Genomic DNA, 16,386 nt, shown 5'->3' with positions numbered 1-16,386 from the left:
GGAATCACAGACCTATATTTTTAGGTTCAAACTGTTTTGGTTCACATATTGGTCTGTGCTGTACAATTTTATCATGGAATTCCCTCTCTAAACCTTTCCAATCCTCTACCTACCTCTCTTCTGCTTTAAGGTATTCCTCAAAAACCTCTATCCCTCTGTTCAAGATTTCCAAAATTTCTTTATTTCATGCAATGTCAAATTTTGTGAAGTGCCAGGAGAATTTTCTCAACTTCTAGATGATATAGGAAATGCAAGTCATTGTTGATATTTTCCAGGGAGACAAGACTTGGGAATGTACAGATATAGATAATGATCATTATGGTCCTTCTGTTCATGTCCAAAGTTCAAATATACACTGTACTCCTCTCCAGAGTGTGGATTTTATTAATCCCAGTGCTGGAATAGAAAACAGTACTGAAGAATTGGTAAAATATGGGATAAAATAATTACATGGACCCTACAGAGCTCTTTACCTGAATATCAGACGATGCTTCCAACTGCTGAAGCACCTCTCCAAGATGGCTAGAATGCAAAGTGTATTGTTATTGTGGTGCTGGAAAAGCACATGGTCAGGGAGCATCCGAGGAGCAGGAGAATTGATGTTCTGGGCAAATTTGTTGTATGTGTCTTGTTATTACCTGTCTGAAAGCATGGTAGTGTCAAGGTTCAGTCACCAGATGACTAATGCAGGAAATACACAGTTAAACACACAGCTTGCTAACTGGAATTCTGTTTTAAAACTGTTACTATCTAACTCTGAAATTTCTTCATCCATGTTTACAGTTTCCCAATGAAGTGCAATTTGCCAACAGTTTCAGCAGGCAGCACCACATCTCCTGTTTTTATTTTGAACAGCAGGCAATTGTGGTTCTTTCCTCTTCTGTTTTAGAGCCTTGAATTCATCAGCCTACAAAATTAGATGGTAACTGATACCAGCAGAGATCTATAACTAAATGGAAATGCCCCACCAAGGATGGCAGTGACCCATACCTTGATCTGTTTTCATCGTAAGTTAGGGCAATCGAATATCATTTCATTTCAACTGTGTGAATAAAGCAACCAGGGCACAGTCGGAATTTATCTCCATGGTTGGTCTCGGGAGTGACATTAAAATAAGCAAACTGAAAGGTCTTGAGTTTGATCTCTGACTTGTAACAATTTTATCCAGTGTGGAAGTAAAGGAAACCTAATGACCCTGATATGCGTGAGGGAGGAAAATAAGGTAGTGCGGGGAGGATTAAAAGAAAGACTTCCATTTCTTTAGCAATTTACACAACCATTGGATGTCTCAATGCATGTTATAGGAAATTAGGCCCTAACTTAAGATGAAAACAGATCAAGGTATGAATACATTTGTTCATCATTAATAAGTATTTTGAAGATCAGAAAAATAACGTTTTTTTAAACAGTCCAGACTCAACTAACAGAGTATTAAAAAGTCCTTTCACTTTCTGGGTGGCGAGAGACAGTGGTAGACAAGCAAGGGCAGTGTGTGGAGATGAGATTGATGCAGTCAGGAGGTCATGTGGTCAATCTTCCACTCACGTAGATTTGTCAATCCTAACCTAACATGAGATCATTCATATTGCAAAGCCTCTTTGCGCTAAGCCTTGTCTTCCCAAAAACTGTCCACCATCTACTAACACAAGTGACGAGTGCGATGAAATAACCCCCCATTTCCTTGGGTTCAGCTCCAACAACACTCGAGAAGCTTGACACCATTCAGGTCAAAGTAGTCACCTTTTAGGCACCACATCAATGAATGTTCAGCCCCTCCACCGCTCACATTCAGCAGCAACAGTGTGTGTTATCTAACTAAGGCAGGGCAGAAATTCTCCAAGGTTCTTTCGACAGCACCTTCCAAACCCCTAACCACTGCCATCAAGAAGGACAAGGGCAGTTGAGACATGGGAACACCATCGTCTGCAAGTTCCCTTCAAGACGCTCACCATCCTGATTTGGAAATATCTCTCCAGTCCTTCGGTGTCACTGGATCAAAATCCTGGAACTCCCTCCTTAAAAGCAATGTGGGTCTACCTACAGACATGGACTGCAGTGGTTTAAGAAGGCTATTCACTCCCCTACCTTCTCAAGGACAACTAGTGATAAGTCAGTAAATGCTGGCCAGTCCATATTGTCCATATCTCATGAATGAATTGAAAGAAATGAAGGTTATATCTCGTAAATGTCTCTAGCCTGTCTCTAACCCTGTCCATGTGATCCTAACTAAGTTTGGACATACCAGCAATAAGCAACACACATGTTCCAAGAATTAACTAAATAAAAACTGTGGTTAGTTAACACAAAACTTTATCTTTGAGCCTGTGGGTTAGAGAAGGGGGGAGCTGCATGAGGTTAGAGCAGGAGAAAGTGAGATAAGATGCAGGTTCAGCAAATTGTAGAAATGTGAAGCGTGCTTTGTTCACTGGGTCAATGCCTTGTGGAAAATGTTGGCAAATACTTGATTTTGTTGAATGAGGAGGCAGATAAATTGTGTCCCGCCATCAGCTTATTGCTAAATAATGAGTTTTGTGATGCAGCGGTATATCACCCTACCTCTGGGCTAGGAATCTGCTCCAGAGGTGTGTCATAACATCCCGAAGCAAATTGACTTCATAAGAAAAGGATGAATAATGTGATAGTGCCCAGAATTTAAGCAAAATGATGTTCCCACTCTCTTCCTGCTGGGGAGAAAATTTCAGTATGTAGCAGTCACAATAGTTATAGGCAATAGATTGTGAAGATTACATTTGTAGCGTCGATTTACTCAGAAATTGTAATTTTCAGACTGAAGCGCTCGGTAGGAATGCACTGAAAATTATATTTGAAGTGATAACTTTAAATAGTTGCTAATCCCAACATATTGTCTGTTTTCAAAACAGAGTTGATTAAAATCATTTGAAAAGTTGCATTTTGTCTCTGCTGATTGTGACTAAGACCAAATCATGTCTTAATTATTCATGATTTTATGGAAACAAAGCAGAAGCTAATTCTATTAAACTGCAGTCTTGACCCAACATGTATTTACATCCGACAGTCAATTACTAAAAAGATAGAAATAGGAATAAATATTGAATAAATATCACTGCAAGAAAAAAATAACATTTCCCTCTTGTATCACAAGCCTCTACCTGGAGCTGTACATTTCAAGAATACCTCACCCATGATTGACATCAAATGTAATGCTGCAAATAATTACCCTAAGAGTTAGTGTGTCACACAGCATTTCAAGGACTGTCCAACGCTTTTCTTTACTTGATTGCAGCAATTAGCAACGTGAGAAATAATTACGAACAGCATTTTCAACCTTAAATCTTTAAAAAAAAACCTAGGCACTGCCTTAGTGAGTCTAATGAAGAAACTCTTGAAGGATGATGCCCAGGAGCAACTTTCTCTTGTTTAAATAAGACACTGTTATGATTCCTGTGTCCTCAGTCCACCAGTGCTATTCTGCAGCAATCTAACTGCCTGTTGCAACTCTAAGGTTAATTCAGCCAACTCATCTTCTCATTGATTTGAATGGAGTCAGAGCCATAACCACTAGCTGCTCACCCATTTCAGAGAGGGAGCTAATGGAGACAGTTTCTTATATCAGGAGAATTTGGTGTCCTAATTTCCTGTCAAACTCTATGACATGGATATATATTTTCAGCAAGTTCCAGCCCATTTAATCCATTTCAATGTGGTCTAAGCCTTTCTGCTTGCAAGGAAACAAACATGGTTTTGGCTAATTTTCTCAGAAGGGCTTTTGTACTTTTTAATGTCGACTTGATTAAATGGATCGGGATGGATTACCACTCCAATTCTATGCTGCCTGTGACCATATTGCTTTCACTGGGCCCAGAATTTGCTATTAAATAAATGGCTAATTTGATGACACATTTCTCTGCAATGTATGAATTCTCAAGCAATGTGAGGCAAGGAAGACAAACCCTAGAATTGTAAATTGGATGTTTGGATGATTTTCATAAATGATACACAAGTAAAACCTTGGTAGAACAGAAGTCATTTCTAAGCCAATGTTACAGGCTGCTACAAAACTAAGAAGTTCTCAGTAATAAAATATTGTATTGTATAAGATTAGGAAGGGTTTAAAAGGATATGGGCCAAATACTTGCAATTGGAACTAGATTAATTTAGGATATCTGGTCGGTATGAATGTGCTAGATTGAAGGGTCTGTTTCTGTGCTGTCCATCTCTATGACTCTATGATATATAGACTCACTTGTCTTCTACACAACGTAACAGTGCTCCAATACAACCAGTTCATTAATTTCCATGTGTTACTGTTTTTCTACATGGTTTTCCCTCTGGATTGTTCATTCCTGTAGATCGTTAGACACGCTGAGAAGAATCTAATGCATCAAAATCCATCCTCCGGTACATTGGCGGACTTGGCCCATCATAATTAACAAATAGAAATCCAGAGACATTAGCAATGCTTCACTGTTCATTCGTCAGGAACACAGATGCAACTCAACACACTCCATTCACCGGGAAAATTGACATGCAATACTGGTAGAGAAATTCATTCATTTTTCTATTTCTCTTTTCAATGCAACACTCTCCCAAACACTTTCCCCACCTGGACTTCAATTTTCTTTGTTAAAGTTTGAAGTTAGTAACAGCTATCATTTGATTACCAGGATTTCCTGAGCTAACGGTTTGTTCGTACCTGGATTTATCTGAAGCATAGAAAAAACAGTAGGCCAATCAGCTCCTTGATGCTGTTCTGCCATTCAATTATATTGACTTCAACTTGAGTACTACTTGCAGTTCTGGTCAATTCATTACAGGAAAAATGTAATTCCACTAAAGAGGCTACAGAGGCGATTCACAAGGTAAATTGTAGTATGAGGAAAAATTGGATGGGCATAGTTGTTGGAGTAGGGGAATCTAAGTTGAGCTTTGTTTGAGATGTACAAGATTGTGAACAGCTTGCATAGAGTGAATTGGAAGGGTCTATTTATCTCAGCAGAGAGGTGAGTGACATGGGGATGTTGATTTAACGTAATTGGTGGAAAGGTTAGAGGGGAGATTAGAAAATCTTCTTACATCCAGAGGGTGGTGGGGATCTTGAACTCCTAGCCTGAAACTCCTAGCCTGGTAGAGGCAAAACCCTTATCTCCTTTAAAAGTTATTTGGATAGGCACCTGAAGTGCCATAACCTGATGTAGACCAAATGCTGGAAAGTGTTATGAGACTAGGCGGTCCACCTTTGGGATGGCAGAGTACAATGGGCTGAGAGCCTTTTTCAGTGCCGCATATACACCATGAATCTGTATGGCTGGCCTGTGCTCAATTTTCACCTACTGCCTTTGCTCTATTTCCTTTGATAATCTAACCTAACAAAATCAAATGATTGTGATTTTGGAGAAGATTTGTAGCTCAGGTTGTGTATCAGGTTGTAAGTTAGCTAACTGAGCTGGTAGATTTGTTCTCAGATGTTTCATCACCATGCTAGGTAACATCATTAGTGAGCCTCTGATGAAGTGCTGGTGTTCGGTCCCTCTTGCTACTTATGTGTTTTGGTCTGTTGTGGTGGGTGATATCATTTCTGGCTCTGTTTCTGAGAGGTTGGTAAATAGGGTCCAAATCGACGTGTTTATTGATGGAGTTGCGATTTGAATGCCAGGCCTCTAGGAATTCCTATGTATCTTTGTTTAGCCTGTCCCAGGATGGATGTAATGTCCCAGTCTGGTGTCCCTCATCATCTCTATGTATAGATACTAGTGATAGCTGATCATGTCTTTTGTTGGCTAGTTGGTGCTCATGTTTGGAAAATGGCCTTAAAATCAAATGATCTCAGAATTAATTTTTTCATTGGAGCCAATTTTGGTATTCTTGTTGGAAACAAGTTCTAGATTTCCACTATCCATGATGTGGAATGATACTTCTGAATTCACTTGTAATTGGACTCCTTACTTTTAAGATTGTGTTCTTTTGATGAAATATCCATCAACAAAAATAACTTTTCTACCTATCCTGTTGATTCCATGAATCAAATTAAATACATTGTAAATGCAAGAGAGAAGAAAATGTTCAAGCAACTTCCCTCATAAACTAACCCTCTGAGACCCTCAGTGAGCAGCAATAACCACCAGGCCATATGTGGTCAGCATCTGTCTTTATTATCTTGCCTTCAGCTGCATCTGATAACCATGTGCACAATATTTACGACTGGCAAAAGAATCGGTTGTGAAATGCGAGAACACTCTCTTGTGCAGTGAACAGTTATGATCTTGATGCACAAACTGAAAGTGTGGCAAATTCAGTTGTGGCTTTTGAAAGGGAATTAGATCAGCTCTTCAAGGGGGAAAAGTTGCAGGCCTACGGGTAAAGGACCAGTGAGTCAAGTTCAATAAGGTGCTGGTGCAAAGAGCCAACATAGACCTGACAGGCCAATGACCCCATTCTGTGCTGCAACTGTTTCAAGATTCATGATTCCCTAAAGTTACAATCCTACAGACTCTATGAAAATCTGCAAATGTTGCAATTGAACTTCCATAAAACTGCTTTGACAGTGATGAAGAGTGAAATTAAATATCTTCAAACATTAGCTGAGATTTTCCAGCTCTGACATGTGCGAGAGATGCAGGTTTGGAAACAGCATTTTGCAACCTGTGTGTTGAAGCGTATGCATAGAGTCTGCTGCTGAACAGTGCTGCATACTGCTGAAATGAGAAAAGTATATTTATAACTTGGTCAGTCTTAATGATTTGTGAAGCACTAAATTTTCAAAGGAACTGCATTTTTTACTTAAAATGCAAGGGGGATTTGCAGGACTATGAGCAGGGGAATGGGACTTTACTGTTAGCTCTTTCAGAAGGCTGGTATAGACAGGATGGCCTGATTAGGTTGCTTGAATGCCAATGATTCAATCAATGTAATTTCAAACTGGGTACTTTAAATATAATGGAGATGGATAGTGCAGTGAGTTGAAATCCACCTTTCATCTCTTGGCATCTCTTGGGCAGTACTTCTGCCATCTCTTGCTGAGATTAAGGACTGCACTGTACTTTCTGATGTCTGCATGTAAGGTAGGACCATCGGCCCGTAAGAGAAGCATGAAGCAAACAGATTTCTTTGAACTTCTTACAATGCTGTCAAGCTCAATATAAACTGTATGTTTTCCTTTGCGCTGGGACTAGGCTCTTATATTTACAAACACATTACCTAAATACTCATCTGTTAATGACAAGCCCTGCAGCATCACTCTACAACAGCTGTATAAATTGATCTTTCTGTGCATAAATCCACAATGAAAACAAAACCTCATAGCCATGGGAAATTATTCATCTTGATAAAGAACAATTTCTCTACCATAAAAGACCTGCAGGGTGAATTTGGAGAAGCAAGCAATACACAACAGAAAAGCCATTTTCTAATTACCACCCCCTTTCGTGGTGACTCCTTAGATATTTTTTATGCATGCTCATGATTAGTAAGTAGGAGACCAACATAAGGCTAGAACATTGCTAAATGCAATAGCTTCAAGCTGGTGTCAGATTCTGTGATGCAAAAATTAAATAACCGGTCTCTAATTCAGGATGGAGCAGACAAACTTAAAACAGACAAAGGTGAATACCCCTCATGCATCTCCAGAACAGTTTCCACAGAGAGAGATGGAGACAGCAGTAGATGGGACAACAATAAAAGGTGCACACAGAAAGACAGGGAGAAGCAAAGGAAAAGCTTAAATGCAGAAAGGCAGAAACAGGGAGAGCAAGAAAGAAATGAATAGGGATAGACAGGCAAACAAGTAAGTGAATGACCCTCATGTAATCCGAATATTTAGTCCTTCTCCCAATGTATATTGTGAACTGAGGCAAGGCGAACAGAGAGCAAGATTGAACAAACTGATGAAACACAATCCTGAGACCCTACTTAGTAACTGATTGATAATAGTTATGCAAGAGTCCCCAGCAACCACTGTATGTTTCCATAGAAACAGCAATCTATCATGTTTTAGCTCATGGTTATTCTGATTCTTTGTTCCAAAACGCTTTTGCTTCCACACGTATGTATTCGGCAAGTGCACATATACATGCAGACATTACCTGTAATACATATCCACACACACACATCCAGCGACAATCTGACAGAATCACATTTCCAACACGAGGTAAATTTAATCAGTTCTGCCTCTCCGCTCACTGTATTAACGCATTTGGGGACAAAATGTCTTAAAATCAAATTTCCATGGAGTCTTATAAATTGATGGGGGGAGGGGGTGGATCTATGTGGAAGGTGTTATCTAAATGCTTGACAGATTATACAATCAGAAGCTTCATGTCTTATCAATCACTGAACTGCAACACATGCAGGTTAATAATAGGATTTAACTGCAGCCTACACATAATTAATATATCCAATTGTTGCAGTGGTCAATTTCTGTCTACATTTTTTTCTATTGTAAAAACTTACATAATTTCATTTCCATCCGGACACGGTCCGTGATCTCAGCTGATTAATGCAAATTCACAGGGTACTGGATGCATTTACAAAAACCATATTGCCTCGGAAATGCGTAACATGTTCATTGTAAACGCGCTTACAAATTGCGGCGTAATGTATCTAAAGTCTCAAAGTCTCTGCCAAGATCAACTTTATAACAAAATTGGAATTAAATTGTTCGTTAATATCCGGCGTTATCAGCAAATATTCAGCCTGCAAGAGCTAAATTCGCCTTACCAGATAAGCCCCCACGGTTCCCTGTGCCAGCATCAGTGCGCACTCTGATATCAGGAAGATTTTGATGTTGGAAAAACAGGATTTCTTCTCGTCTCGCTGGACGTTGCTGGCGCCGCTGTTTCGCGGTTGTCCGCTCTGCATTCTTTCTTCTTTATCTTCAGTGCCTCCCCCTCAGCCAGACAGAGACAGAGACAGAGACACACACACACACACAGACTGGAGTGGGAGAAGTCAGTCTAGATCCTGTGTCTATCTCACCCTCCTCCTCGCCTTCAGCAAGACCGGCTCCAGCACTTTGCTCTTCATCACTGTCCTCATCAGTCCAGCTCCCATTGTCACCTCAGTCAGGACCTCCCACCTTCCTCTGAGTGAGCTGCAGACTGGACGCTCTCTTCCTCAGGATGGATTCCCCTTCTCCTTCCTTCGCCCTCCCCACGGGGGTTAAAGGCCCTCGCATTGATGGCGAGAGCACCAACGTCTTGACAGCCCAGCGGCAGGCTGTGGGGCTGGCTCATTCTAGACTGCATTCCCACTGGAAACTGGGGCTGGACAGGCCGCCAGGCTCCATCCCCGCTCCTTAATCCACCAATCCACACACACAGACACACAGACAATAGTCGCTGCAGCTCAACAAACAGATAAAACATTCACCTGTAACACGAGTATTCTATGCGACAGGGGAAGTTCTCTTGTATGATAAATCCCCGTATAAAGAGGACAGCTTTCTCCTCCCTAGACAGAGTCTGACAGGAGAGTGTATATGTGTGTGTGTGTGTGTGTGTGAGAGAGAGAGAAATAGAGACTGGGGAAAGCGACTCTGGTTAAAGCTGCATTTTTAAAAAAAGTAAAACACACACCTTCTCTTAATCCACTGGTCTGGTCTAATCGAGTTTTGACATTTAGATTTACACTAACCTCAAATATGGCAACATTCAAACCTGCATCAACATTCAAAGACAGTGCAAATGATTTCCCAAATTCACTTCTCACCGTTTACACCGTGTCTTCTGATTTAATATTTAAATAGAATGGACTCGAGATTGTTTGTACCAAAATATTATTCTGTGAATTAAACACTCAATAGTTTCATTCCAACGTTAAGTTTAAAACAACACACTCAAGTGTCCTGTTATAAAGTCAGTGGTTCCAAAAGTCATCTGCAGAAAATATATTTGGAAATGTCCAGCACCCCATCTGAGTGTGTTGGAGTCGTTCCTAGATTTTCTGTTACTTTTACTGAATTTTGGGTTGTGAGATTATGCAGATAAGGCAGCTCCTTATAACACCGGCTCCTCTCTGCAGTGCGTTAACCTACCTCCTCCATCTAGTAAAAGAAATGTTGATGTGGAGCTAAACACTGGGATAGGTCATTTAAATGTATAGAGAATTGAACTTTTGAAAGGAATATTTCACATCCTTCACCTATATTTTGAATACAGCCTGTTCCCAAAAAAATTGGTTAAATGTCTCACGCAGGCTGGTTAAAATAATATTCAGCGTTTGCAATTTTTCACCTAGGGATTTCTTTTGCATTCGGTACGGGGCTGTGTATTCAGTAGGACATGGAAACCAATTTAAAGGAATTGTAAACAATCATTAGTTTCAAAAAATGCAGCTTTCTCCAAATTGCAAAGATATATCTACGCTACTGCAAGAATGGTGACAAAACACTATGAACAGATTGCTCCCACCGATTCCGCTCAGTGATCCGTGTGATTTGTGTGAAGTGAAAGTGACCAATCGCCTGAACACTGAGCAATCTAACAGCAGTTCAGGAAGTTTGCATCAAAAGATGGCGCTGTAACAAGGAGGGATTACGCTAAACTGCGAAAAGGGCAATTTTGTACCACTTCGTAATTATTTTTAAACTGAAACCGACCTCTTCACTTTTTTTACTCAGATGTGAGCGTCGCAGGCTTGTCCGTCCCTAGTCTGCCCTGAGAAGGTGAGGGTAAGCTGTCTTTTTGAACACCTGCACTCCATGTGCTGGAGGTAAACGCACAATGCCCCACAGTGGTGGAAGGATGACAGATTTCCAAGTCAGGATGGTGGGTGGAGTGGAGTGGAACTTGCATTTTGGCTGCGTTCCCATGTATCTGCCACCCTTGTCCTTCGAGGTGGAAGTGGGCACGGGTTTGGAAGGTGCTGCCTAAGGAGCTTTGGTGATTTTCTTGTGGATAGTACATACTTCTGATATTGAGCATGTGAAGGTCAAATTGTCTGCTTTATCCTGGATGGTGTCAAATTCCTTGAGTGCTGTTAGAGCTGTCCTCATTCAGGCAAGGGGTGGGGTGCGGAATTCCATCACATACCTGACTTATGCCTTGAAAATAGTGAACAGGCTTTGGGGAGTGAGGAAGTGAACTACTCCTTGCAGGATTCTTAGCCTCTGACCTGCTTTTGTAACCACATTGCTTATTTGGCTAGTCCAGTTCAATTTCTGGCTAATGGTAATCCCAGGATGTTGAGAGTGGGGGATTCAGTGATGATGATACCATAGAATGTCAATAGGTGGTGATTAGATCATCTCTTATTGGAGATGCTCATTGCTTGGTACTTGTGTGCCACTTCGAGTAAAAAATGAGGTCTGCAGATGCTGGAGATCACAGCTGCAAATGTGTTGCTGGTCAAAGCACAGCAGGCTAGGCAGCATCTCAGGAATAGAGAATTCGACGTTTCGAGCATAAGCCCTTCATCAGGAATAAGAGAGAGAGAGCCAAGCAGGCTGAGATAAAAGGTAGGGAGGAGGGACTAGGGGGAGGGGCGATGGAGGTGGGATAGGTGGAAGGAGGTCAAGGTGAGGGTGATAGGCCGGAGTGGGGTGGGGGCGGAGAGGTCAGGAAGAGGATTGCAGGTTAGGAGGGCGGTGCTGAGTTGAGGGAACCGACTGAGACAAGGTGGGGGGAGGGGAAATGAGGAAGCTGGAGAAATCTGAATTCATACCTTGTGGTTGGAGGGTTCCCAGGCGGATTGGTGAGACAGGCCGCTTACTTGCGGAACGCTTCAGAGAACACCTCTGGGCCGCCCGAACCAACCAACCCAATCACCCCGTGGCTCAACACTTTAACTCCCCCTCCCACTCCACCGAGGACATGCAGGTCCTTGGACTCCTCCACCGGCAGAACACAACTACACGACGGCTGGAGGAGGAGCGCCTCATCTTCCGCCTGGGAACCCTCCAACCACAAGGTATGAATTCAGATTTCTCCAGCTTCCTCATTTCCCCTCCCCCCACCTTGTCTCAGTCGGTTCCCTCAACTCAGCACCGCCCTCCTAACCTGCAATCCTCTTCCTGACCTCTCCGCCCCCACCCCACTCCGGCCTATCACCCTCACCTTGACCTCCTTCCACCTATCCCACCTCCATCGCCCCTCCCCCTAGTCCCTCCTCCCTACCTTTTATCTCAGCCGGCTTGGCTCTCTCTCTCTTATTCCTGATGAAGGGCTTATGCTCGAAACGTCGAATTCTCTATTCCTGAGATGCTGCCTAACCTGCTGTGCTTTGACCAGCAACACATTTGCAGCACTTGTGTGCCACTTGTCAATACAAACCTCCATATTGTTCAGTTCTCACTGCATTTGAGCATGGATCAATATTTGAGGATTCACAAATGGTGCTGAGTATTGTCCAATCATCAGTGAACATCCCGACTTCTGACCTGGTGTTGGAAGGAAGGTCAATGGCAAAGCAGCTGAAGGCGGTCGGGCAAAAGATCTAAACAGAGTCTTTTTGATTTGATTTATTAGATTAGATTTCCTACAATATGGAAACAGGCCCTTCGTCCCAACAAGTCCACATCGACCCTCCAAAGAGTAGCCCACGCAAACCCAATCCCCTACCTTATATTTACCCCTGACTAATGCACCTAACATTATGGGCAACTTAGCATCGCCAGTTCACCTAACCTGCACATCTTTGGATTGTGAGAGGAAACCGGAGCACCTGGAGGAAACCCACACAAACACGGGGAGAATGTGCAAACTCCACACAGTTGCCTGAGGCGGAAATTGAACCAGGGTCTCTGGCAGTGAGAGGCAGCAGTGCTAACCACTGAGCCACTGTGCTGCCGCAAATTATTGTCACATGTACCGATACACAGTGAAAAGTCTTGTTTTTCGTGCTAACCAGACAAATCATAGCTTACATAAGTACATCAGTGTAATAGAACAGAATGCAGAATATTGTGTTACAGCTACAGAGAAGATGCAGAGAAAGATCAGCTCTACTGTATGAAAGGTCCTTTCATAAATCTGATAACAGAATGGTTCTTGAATCTATTGGTATGTGTTTTCAAACTTTTGTATCTTCTGTCTGATGGAAGAGGGTCGAAGAGAATATAACTGGGGTGGGAGGAGTCTTTAATTATATCAGGGGTTTTCCTGGGGCAGTGGGAAGTATAGATAGAATGCTGGTTTTTGTGGTGGACTGGACTGTGTTCACAACTCACAGTAATTTCTTGTGGTCGTGGGCAGAGCAGGTGCCAAATCAAACTGTGATGCACCTGGATAAGATTTGCTTTCAACATACCTTGACTCTCTACTTACAGTGTCAAAGCCATTCAGATGCAGTGAAAGATGGACCAGTGGCTTCACCCTGATTGTCACAATCCTTGTCCACTGAAAAAGAACGATAAACCAAATTATGATTAAAACACCACTGAAGATCCCTCATGGTATCTGTTGGCATTATTCCCCCTTCCTTTTTCACTACATTCTCCTAAAGATGCTAACTAATGCTGAGTTACGGTTGTATGGCACAGGCTGACACCTGGAGACTGCCATTCTTCATTTGTGAACCTAAAAGGTTGACTGATGAGTTATTTGACTGTAAGGCCAAAAGATCCTGAGAATTACATTTGATGCTGTCTTCCAAAGGATTCACAATTCCAGCACAAGTTCAGATGCAAGGTCTCTGAGCAACTTCTCAATCTCCTTCACTGAGAAGCCCTAAACCAGGTGATTGTCCCAACCTAATGTTGGAGTTTTACAGTCTCCAACCTTCCATGATATCTGTGCTCCATTGTATGAACTCCTTTTAATCACTGCACCATTGATGGTCACACTTTCAGCACGTAGGCCCTAGATTATGGAATTACCTCATTAACCATCTCTTAATACTCACCTTAAAAATGTTAATAATTTGTTCTATTACTTAATTAATAGAATGTGTCAATTAATTTTGATAATACACTTGTGAAGGACCTTATGGAGTTTTACTTCATTTCCATGGAAAAATCAGTCAAAAACCAATAACACTTGGAGATGAGAATCATTGTTGTGCTGAAGCTCAAGACAAGTTAGGTCAACATGCATCATTCACAGGTTTTTACTGGTTCTTCTTTCTGAGTTTTAGACTATAAAGATGGAGATTATTATTGTTCATGCTGGGATCATCTGAATTCAATAAGGTTGGGGTTCGAAGTTGAGAGTTACAATCATACAGCGTGGAAACAGACCCTTTGATCCAACCAGTCCATGCTGACTGTTTCTACACTAAGCTAGTCCCACTTGCCTGTGTTTGGGCCATATTCTTCCAAACCTTTCCTATTCATGTACTTAACCAAATATCTTTTAAACATTTTAATTGTACCTGCATCCATCACTTCCGCTGACAGTTCATTCCATGCACAAATCATTCTCTATGTAGAAAAGTTGCCCCACTGCCTTTTTACAACTTGCTTCTCTCACCTTAAAAATGTGTCCTCTTGTTTTGAACTCCCCCACCATAGGGAAAAGATCTTTCTTATCTATGCCACTCATGATTTTATAAACCTCTATAAGGTCCCGTTTTAACATCCCATGCTGCAGTGGAAAAGGTGCCAGCCTATCCAGCCTATTTTTATAACCCAAGCCCTCCATTCTCAGCAACATCCTGGTAAATCTTTTCTGAACCCTCTCCAGTTTAATAATGTCCTTCCTATAGCAGGTTGACCAGAAATGCACACAGTACTCTTGGAGAGGGCTCACCAATGGCCTAAACAACCTCAGCATGACTTCCCAACCCTTATACTCAAAGGTCTGAACAATTAAAGCAAGCGTGGTAAGTGCCTTCTTAACCCCCTCCCCTGCCTACCTGTGACTCAAATTGTAAAGAATCATGTACCTGAACCCCTAGGTCTCTCGCTTCTACAGTGTTACCCAGGGTCCTACCATTAATTGTATAAATCCTGTCCTTGTTTTCAAGGTTTGTGCGAAGATTTGTAGCTCGGGTGCTCGTTGTTGTGGTTCTGTTCGCCGAGCTGGAAGTTTTTGTTGCAAACGTTTCGTCCCCTGGCTAGGAGACATCATCAGTGCTCTGGAGCCTCCTGCGAAGCGCTTCTTTGATGTTTCTTCCGGTATTTATAGTGGTCTGTCCTTGCCGCTTCCGGGTGTCCGTTTCAGCTGTCCGCTGTAGAGGTTGGTATATTGGGTCCAGGTCAATGTGTTTGTTGATGGAGTTTGTGGATGAATGCCATGCCTCTAGGAATTCCCTGGCTGTTCTCTGTCTGGCTTGCCCTATGATAGCAGTGTTTTCCCAGTCGAATTCATGTTGCTTGTTGTCTGAGTGTGTGGCTACTAGGGATAGCTGGTCGTGTCGTTTCGTGGCTAGTTGATGTTCATGTATGCGGATTGTTAGCTGTCTTCCTGTTTGTCCTATATAGTGTTTTGTGCAGTCCTTGCACAAAATACCATGCAAGGACTGCACAAAACACTATATAGGACAAACAGGAAGACAGCTAACAATCCGCACACATGAACATCAACTAGCCACGAAACGACACGACCAGCTATCCCTAGTAGCCACACACTCAGACAACAAGCAACATGAATTCGACTGGGAAAACACTGCTATCATAGGGCAAGCCAGACAGAGAACAGCCAGGGAATTCCTAGAGGCATGGCATTCATCCACAAACTCCATCAACAAACACATTGACCTGGACCCAATATACCAACCTCTACAGCGGACAGCTGAAACTGACACCCGGAAGCGGCAAGGACAGACCACTATAAATACCGGAAGAAACATCAAAGAAGCGCTTCGCAGGAGGCTCCAGAGCACTGATGATGTCTCCTAGCCAGGGGACGAAACGTTTGCAACAAAAACTTCCAGCTCGGCGAACAGAACCACAACAACCTGTCCTTGTTTGTTTTACCAAAATGCAATACCTCACATTTATCCGATTCAAACTCCGTCTACCACTCCTTACCCCACTGACCCAATTGATCAAGATAGATCTCTTTGTAATCTCAAATAGTAGATTTCAGATATTTTGTGGGATCAATGACCCTCGATGTTTACAATGCCGATTTACCACACTGCTGTATTTGTCATGGCACTCAAGATTGTTGAAGTCAGAAAACTGAATTGAAACAGAACAAATTACATAAAACATCGCAGAGTGGGAAGGAAGATTTTTGTGACTGGTGAGGAGAATTAGAAATGATAGATTATCTTTACAGACAGTGTTTAACAATGCAGTGCCACTGGTGAGTAAACATTTGTACTGTACATGGTTAATAGTGTAATTTGTTTGAGTTTACATAATGATAGAAGAGATATTGATGAGCAAATTGTCATTTGGCCTGATGTCTCCCAGTTCATAGATCATTGGAACACTTTTCTATGTCATAATAATGGATTTAAACCCTGAAATACTTACGGACATAATGATCTTTAGGGTAAGATTTTTTTTAAAACAAAGACTGAAAT

General features: G+C 42.0%; 1 protein-coding gene across 1 annotated transcript in view; it reads right to left on the bottom strand.

The window, feature by feature from the left end:
- slco3a1a (solute carrier organic anion transporter family member 3A1a) overlaps window positions 1-8,847 on the bottom strand; it is a 181,485-nt gene extending 172,638 nt beyond the window's left edge. The window contains exon 1 of the mRNA XM_060853068.1: window positions 8,695-8,847. Within this exon, the coding sequence (XP_060709051.1) occupies window positions 8,695-8,835 (141 nt within the window). The 5' untranslated portion in view covers window positions 8,836-8,847. The remainder of the gene's footprint in view (window positions 1-8,694) is intronic.
- Between the last annotated feature and the right edge of the window lie 7,539 nt (window positions 8,848-16,386).

This window comes from Hemiscyllium ocellatum, chromosome 39 (assembly GCF_020745735.1).
Source record: "Hemiscyllium ocellatum isolate sHemOce1 chromosome 39, sHemOce1.pat.X.cur, whole genome shotgun sequence".
In the NCBI taxonomy this organism is placed as follows: Eukaryota; Metazoa; Chordata; class Chondrichthyes; order Orectolobiformes; family Hemiscylliidae; genus Hemiscyllium; species Hemiscyllium ocellatum.
This window is presented reverse-complemented; position numbering and strand designations above follow the sequence as displayed.